The sequence below is a fragment of the Temnothorax curvispinosus genome, unplaced genomic scaffold, assembly GCF_003070985.1.
Source record: "Temnothorax curvispinosus isolate PA1 unplaced genomic scaffold, ASM307098v1 QBEX01008217.1, whole genome shotgun sequence".
NCBI lineage: Eukaryota > Metazoa > Arthropoda > Insecta > Hymenoptera > Formicidae > Temnothorax > Temnothorax curvispinosus.
Window position 1 is genome coordinate 1 of NW_020217997.1, and position 7,194 is coordinate 7,194.

Here is a 7,194-nt window from a genome sequence, read left to right on the forward strand (position 1 = left end):
TTTGTATCTCGCCCACGTTCAGATGACGGCCCAGCTTGCACGACACCCGCCTCATGAAGATCAGCTTCATCTTGTCATGAACCTCAGAATCTATATAGCGATCATTACAGTCGTATTCTTGCAACACGTCCTGTATGGCTTTGCACAAAGGTTTGTGCTGCTTCCAGTGCTGCTTCTGATGTTCCCGACCACAATAGGCGATCATCCTGCAGCTACTGCATCTCTTCAAAGGGACGCCGTCGCCAAAGCGCTTGCAAACATGACACATGGTCGCGTAGAAGAACGTGGTATAGTCACATTGTAGATATACACAATTTCTTAATTCCATGACTTCTGGCCGCGGTCTCGTTTTATCAAATGTCTCCTTTAGTGTAAAAGACAAATGTAGTGTGTGGAATGGTGCGATTTTGTAGGTTGCACCCACAAGGCATGAGCGTTAAGCAAAATATATGACAAAATTTGAAAAATTATCATTTAAACTGTCATCATAATTATTATTTAAACAGTGTAGAATAATTATCATTTAATCACTTAAATTTATTTGAGATAAATAGGAAGGATACTGTTTATGCGTTATTGAATAGAAAATTTGCGTGTATTTCGCGCACATCCAGGACTGCCTGCTTCGTGATAACGGTAGTACTCGAGCACGAATCTTTTTTAGGCCACTATCAGCTTAGCTCTAGTATCCACGTGAGGCTGAAGCCTGCAACAAATAAAGCGTAGTCGTTAAACAAAATATCGACGGCTTTTCGAATCGCAATATCTGTGAACATGTTTTTGCCGGCAACCTAACCTAACCTGACCTATATACCTAACCTGCGACGAGCTTTTGTCGAAACGTATTTTATACAGAATTTTGTTAATCTTACCACATATATATGAAATTATCGATAACGTTAATAATCTCGTTGGAATACATACTCCTCGAAATGATCGATACTTACGTAAAGAACGGCGAAAAATGATACCGCTATGGCACAGCTCGATCTCTGCTTGCCATGAGTGCCATTTGTTTTGATCGTCGACTGTTTACTGTCGCACGTGGCGCAGCGTGGCACGTGGCACACATGTGACGTCAGAGATTTCAGAAATATCGATGGAGAAGAAATAATTGCCATTTCGTAAATGCTTGACATATTTTATTACAAAGATAGAAATTTTTATTACAAAAAATTATTGAAAAGTATGTCTTCATTACAAACAGAACTGAAACCAACAACCATTGTATTTAATATTTTACATTACCGCAGCCATGTGTCCTGTTATATCTATAATCGCTGTATCTACAATCAATTATGCTCGATGTAAGACAATCGACTCTACAAGTAGATAATGTGCTCTAGGATTTTTAGATTATAAAAATATAAGCAGACATTTTTAAGAAGACACGTCGCGATTCGCAGATGTGGTACATACAATTATTTCTACCCGCATTCTTTTCGTTACATTTATTAAACGTTAAGTTCAGTTAATTCGTATGCGTCATTTCGCACGCGATACGTTTTCTTCAGCATAAAACGCAGCATTTAGTTTGTATCGGTCGCTTAAATTACGCATAACAGTTTTACGAACAAAGATTTCGGTAGATAGCCAGATATTGATTCTCATAATACACGCGCTCCGGCCCGAGGACTCTATGCGGTCTGAGACTAGCGAATGGATTCTTTTCTTTATAGATGTAATCTACTTGTCTACCCAAAATTGTATTTATTCTGTCGGTCTCCTTCTCGAAGTCCTGAAGCGTGACAGACGTTAAGACGAACGGACAATTTTGCTTCGCTAGCATCCGTATGGACGGCGCCCACGTTTCCTCACTGGACCCAAGTTCATGCTCGTGAATATTCAGATTAAATCCTACAACCAAGTCCGGTTCTACGAATGACGAGCTGCGTACATAGTCCTCATATAACACATCGTGAGACTCAAGCGTCAAACATTTTTTCTCCCGTGACATACAGTTATCGCAAGATTCGCAAGTATGTGACGGATTTAATTTACGTGTTAATTCCGGTCCTATCAATATAAGTACCACTGACATCTCGGTCCCTATTAAACGCGCCAAAACTTTCCACCCGGTCAAGGTTGTTTCTTCGACGCACGTCGCACCTATAACATGAACGACTAAATCGTTGCTTTTTGGGACATAGTTTAATAATCGTACAGCATTAAACAGCGTCAAGGGACGCGTCAGATATTCTGACTGATTAGCTGCCAAGATATTGTACAATATTTCCGAGTCAGTCGAAGACATTGTCTGAATATTTTCAAAAGTCGGAATATTCCCAAAAGTCTTTACAAAGTCTTTCATGTTCTGAAATGTACTCGTGCAAGAAATATGTTGAAAGTCAACATCCGAAGGTTTGTTTTCCTCTACTATAGAAAATAAACCTATGGAAAGACTTAGTTCCAGGGCAGCGCAGATGTCCCCGTGCTCAGTGTCGTCTTTGTGATTTTTACAAAAGCTGGCAGCACACATCTGACAAACCTCCAACAACTCATCGTTCTTTTCATGGCAAATTAGGCACTCCTTTGGAAATTTGAACATTTCTGTCTCGTCCTTCTTCAGATGACGGCCCAGCTTGCGCGACACCAGCATCATGAAGATCAGCTTCCTCTCGTCACAATCCTCTGAATCTTTACCGCGATCATTAAAGTCGGGTTCCAGCAGCACGTCCTGTATGGCTTTGCACAAAGGTTTGTGCTGCTTCCAGTGCTGCTTCTGATGTTCCTGACCACAATAGGCGATCATCCTGCAGTTACCGCATCTCGGCAAACGAACGCCATCGCCAAACCACTTGCAAACGTGACACATGGTCGCGTAGAAGAACTTGTTATAATCGTTATTTTGATTTCTCGCTTCCGATTCCATGATTTCTGCCTATACACAGTCTCGTTATATCAAAGTCTTTTTCAGAGTAAAGAATAAATATAGTGCTTGGAATGTTGTGATTTCACCCGTAATAATTATCTTGCACCCGTAAGATATGAGCGTTAAGCAAAATATGACAAAATTGGTAGAATGATTATCATTCCATGCGATGAATAGGAAGGATACTGTTTATGCTGGTTTATCAAATAGAGGATTCGTGCGCACTCCGCGTACATCCACGACCGCTTGCTTCGTGATGCGATAGTACTCAAACCATGCAAGCTTTTCTAGGTCGCTATCAGCTTAGCTCTGATATCTGCGTGAGGCTGAAGCCTGTAACAAATAAACGTAGTCGTTAGATAAAATCTCGAGTGCCTTTAGGATCGCGAAATCTGTAAATATGCTCTTACCTGTAAATTATGCTGTAACCTGACGTACGTTCCTAATCTTTGATAAACGGGCTTTCGTCGAAACGTATTTTATACAGAATCAATTATTGAATTTTGTTAATCTCACGACATATATTATGAAATTATTGATAACGTTAATAATCTCGTTGAAATACACCCTCCGCAAAACGATACTTACTCACGTGAAGAACGGCGGGGAACTATTATACTGCCACAAGTGCTGAAGTCACTCGACGACTCGACCTTTGTCATTGTTTTGATCGTTGACTGTCGCAAGCATCTGTGAATCTGTCACGCGTCGCACACGGCGCACGTGTGATGTCAGAGATTTCAAAAATATCGATGGAGAAGAAATTGCCATTTCGTATATATAAAAGCTTGATATATATTTTATTACAAAGATATAAATTTTTATTATAAAAATTATTGAAAAGTTTTGTCTTCATTACAAACGGAACTAAAAGTAACAGCCATTGTAATAATATTTTACGTTACCGTATCCACTCCTGTTATATTTATAATCCATTTATGCTCGACTTATATCAAATAATCGATTCAACAAGTAAATAATAGCTTCTTGGATTATAAATATAATTAGACATTTCGGAGGGTCGGATCTTAGTCTTTTGCAGTTTGTTTCGTGAAAAAATAACGCGCCACGATTCGCAGATGTAGTTCATACAGTTATCTCTGCGTCCTTTCCGTTGCATTTCTTAAACGTAAAATTCCATTTAACTCGTATTCTTTCATTTCTCACACAACGCAACGTTTTCTTTGGCATAAACACAGCCTTCAGCTTGTATCGGTCGCTTAAATTACGCATATCAGTTATGAACAAAGACTCCTATAGATAATAACATATTGATTCGTATAAGATACGTACTCCAGCCCGCCGACAGTTCTGCATGGGATTAAACTGGCGAATGGATTCTTTCCACTATATATATGGTTTACCTCTTTATCCAGGATTGTGTTTATTATGTCTGTCTCTTTTTTAAATGCATATAGCAAGGAAGACGTCAAGATAAACGGACAATTTTCTTTCGCTATCAACTCAATGGACGGCGTCCACGTTTCCTTACTGGACTCAACTGACTCAACTGGAAGTTCATGGTTGCGAACACCCATATTAAATCCTACAACCAAGTCCGGTTTTACGAATGACGAACTGCGTACATAGTTCTCGTATAACCCATCGTGTAACTCAAACGTCAAACATTTTTTCTCCCGTGACATACAGTTATCGCAATGATGTGACAGCATTGATTTACATGGTAATTCCGGTCCTATCAATATAACTGACACCTTGGCTCCTATTAAACGCGGAAAAATTTCCCACCCGATCAAGATGAGTTCATCGTGCTTTGTCGCACCTAGAACATGAACGACTAGATCTTCACTTTTTGGGACATACTTTAATAATCGCATAGCAAAAAACAACGTTAAGGAATATGTCAGATATTCTGAACTGTAATTTGCCCGGGCGTTGCACATCTCCGAGTCAGTCTGGATATTCATACAAGCCTTTAAAAAGTCTTTCATGTTCTGAAATGTACTCGAAGGGAACTCGATATAGGAAATGTGTTGGAAGTGAAAATTCAAGTCCAGAAGACTGTTTCCCTCTCGCATAGAAAATAAATCTGAATGAAGACATAGTTCCAGGCTAGCGCAGATGTCCCTGTGCTCCGTGCCGTCTTTGTGATTTTTACAAAAGCTGGCAGCACACTTCTGACAACTCTCCAACGACTTAATGTTCCGTTCGTAGCAAACTAGGCACTCTTTTGGAAACAAGAACATATTCATCTCACTCATATTCAGGCGACGTCCTAGCTTGGACGACACTAGCTGCGCGAAGGTCAGCTTCTTGCTGGCCCATACCTCTGTAGTTTCACCGCCATAATCCATGTTGTAGTTCCGCAGCACGTTCCGTATGGCTTTGCACAAAGGTTTGTGCTGCTTCCAGTGCTGCTTCTGATGTTCCTTACCACAATAGGCGATCATCCAGCAGCCACCGCATCTCTTCAATTGGACGCCGTCGCCAAACCGTTTGCAAACGTGACATATGGTGGCGTAGAACTCGTCATAATAGTTATTAATTTGATCTCTCGCTTCTGATTCCATGACTTCTGCCTACACACAGTCTCGTTATATCAAAGTATCCTTCAGTGTAAAGGACAAATGTAGTGTTTGGAATGTTGTGATTTCACCCTTGACTTATCTTGCACCCATAATAAGATATGTGCGTTAAGCAAAATATGACAAAATTGGTAGAATGATTATCATTCCATACGATGAATAGGAAGGATACTGTTTATGCTGGCGTTATTGAATAGAGGATTCGTCTGCACTCCGCGTACATCCACGACCGCTTGCTTCGTGATGCGTTAGTTCTCAAACACCATGCAAGTTTTTCTAGGCCGCTACCAGCTTAGCTCTGGTATCTGCGTGAGGCTGAAGGCTGCAACAAATAAACATAGTCGTTAGATAAAATCTCGAGTGCTTTTCGAATCGCAAAATCTGTAAATATGCTCTTACCTGTAAATATATATGCTGTAACCTGACCCCTACGATCCTAATCTGTGATAAACGCCAGGCTTTTGTCGAAACCTATTTTATACAGAATCAGTTATTGAATTTTATTAATCTTACTACATATATATGAAATTATTGATAACGTTAATAATCTCGTTGAAATACACCCTCCGCGAAACGATACTTACTCACATAAAGAACGGCGGGGAACTATTATACTGCCACAGGTGCTACAGCCACTCGACCTCTATCATTGTTTTGATCGTCGACTGTCGCAAGCATCCGTGAACCTGTCACGCGTCGCACGCGTGACACGTGCGACGTCCGAGATTTCAGAAATATCGATGAAGAAACAATTGCTATTTCGTAAATGTTTGATATATATTTTATTACAAAGATATAAATTTTGTTATAAAAATTAACGAAAAGTTTTGTCTTAATTACAAACGGAACTAAAAGCAATAGCAATTGTAATAATATTTTACGTTACCCTATCCACTCCTGTTATATTTATAATCCATTTATGCTCGACTTATATCAAATAATCGATTCAACAAGTAAATAATAGCTTCTTGGATTGTAAATATAAGCAGACATTCCGGAGTGCCGGATCTCAGTCTTTTGCAATTTGTTCCGTGAAGAAATAACGCGTCGCGATTCGCAGATGTTCATACAGTTAAGTATCTCTGCGTCCCTTCCGTTGCATTTCTTAAACGTAAAATTCCATTTAACTCGTATTCTGTCATTTCTCACACGCGACGTTTTCTTTGGCATAAATACAGCCTTCAGTTTGTAGCTTAAATTACGGATATCAGTTAGGAACAAAGACTTTGGTAGATAACTACATATTGATTATGATAATACACGCGCTCTGGCCCAAAGGCTCTATGTGGTCTGAAACTAGCGAATGAGTTCTTTCCGCTATAGAGATAATCAACCTCCTTACCCAGAATTGTGTTCATTTTCTTTGTCCCCTCCTCAAAGTACCGTAGTGTAAAAAACGTTAAGATGAACGGACAATTCTGTTTCGCTACCGCATGTATGGATGACGCCCATATTTTCTTATCACACTCCTCAATACTCAAGTTAAATCCTACAATCAAGTCCGGTTTTACGAATGACGGACTGCGCACATACTTCTCGTATGACACATCGTGGTACTCAAAAAACAAACTTTTGTTCTCAAGCAATAAACAGTTATTACAAGTACGTGACGGATCGAATTTATTTTTTAATTCCGGGCCCGTCATTATAACTACGACTGACATCACGGTTTCCATTAACAGCAGCAAAACTTGCCACAGCGAGAAGGTGACTTCTTCGGCGTAATTTACATCTACAACATGAATGACTAGAACTTTGCCTTTTAAGACATAGTTT

The 7,194-nt window shown here is 39.7% G+C and overlaps 2 protein-coding genes across 4 annotated transcripts; both read right to left on the reverse strand.

Moving 5' to 3' along the window:
• Positions 1–1,167: 1,167 nt before the first annotated feature.
• On the reverse strand, positions 1,168–3,504 carry LOC112457768. Of its 3 annotated transcripts, none has more exons than XM_025020996.1 (3): positions 3,461–3,504; positions 3,059–3,205; positions 1,168–2,908 (listed from the first exon to the last, which is right to left on the reverse strand). In XM_025020996.1, the coding sequence occupies exon 3, from the start codon at positions 2,870–2,872 to the stop codon at positions 1,568–1,570; it is 1,305 nt and encodes a 434-aa protein (XP_024876764.1). In that variant the 5' UTR covers positions 2,873–2,908; positions 3,059–3,205; positions 3,461–3,504; the 3' UTR covers positions 1,168–1,567. The 3 variants fall into 3 exon arrangements, with proteins under 3 accessions (XP_024876764.1, XP_024876762.1, XP_024876763.1); XM_025020994.1 differs by having other exon boundaries at positions 3,283–3,477; XM_025020995.1 differs by having other exon boundaries at positions 1,168–2,971; positions 3,283–3,477.
• Positions 3,505–3,724: 220 nt separating this feature from the next.
• On the reverse strand, positions 3,725–7,188 carry LOC112457767. The gene is made up of 4 exons (XM_025020993.1): positions 6,003–7,188; positions 5,818–5,889; positions 5,591–5,740; positions 3,725–5,500 (listed from the first exon to the last, which is right to left on the reverse strand). The coding sequence occupies exon 4, from the start codon at positions 5,401–5,403 to the stop codon at positions 4,111–4,113; it is 1,293 nt and encodes a 430-aa protein (XP_024876761.1). The 5' UTR covers positions 5,404–5,500; positions 5,591–5,740; positions 5,818–5,889; positions 6,003–7,188; the 3' UTR covers positions 3,725–4,110.
• Positions 7,189–7,194: the final 6 nt, after the last annotated feature.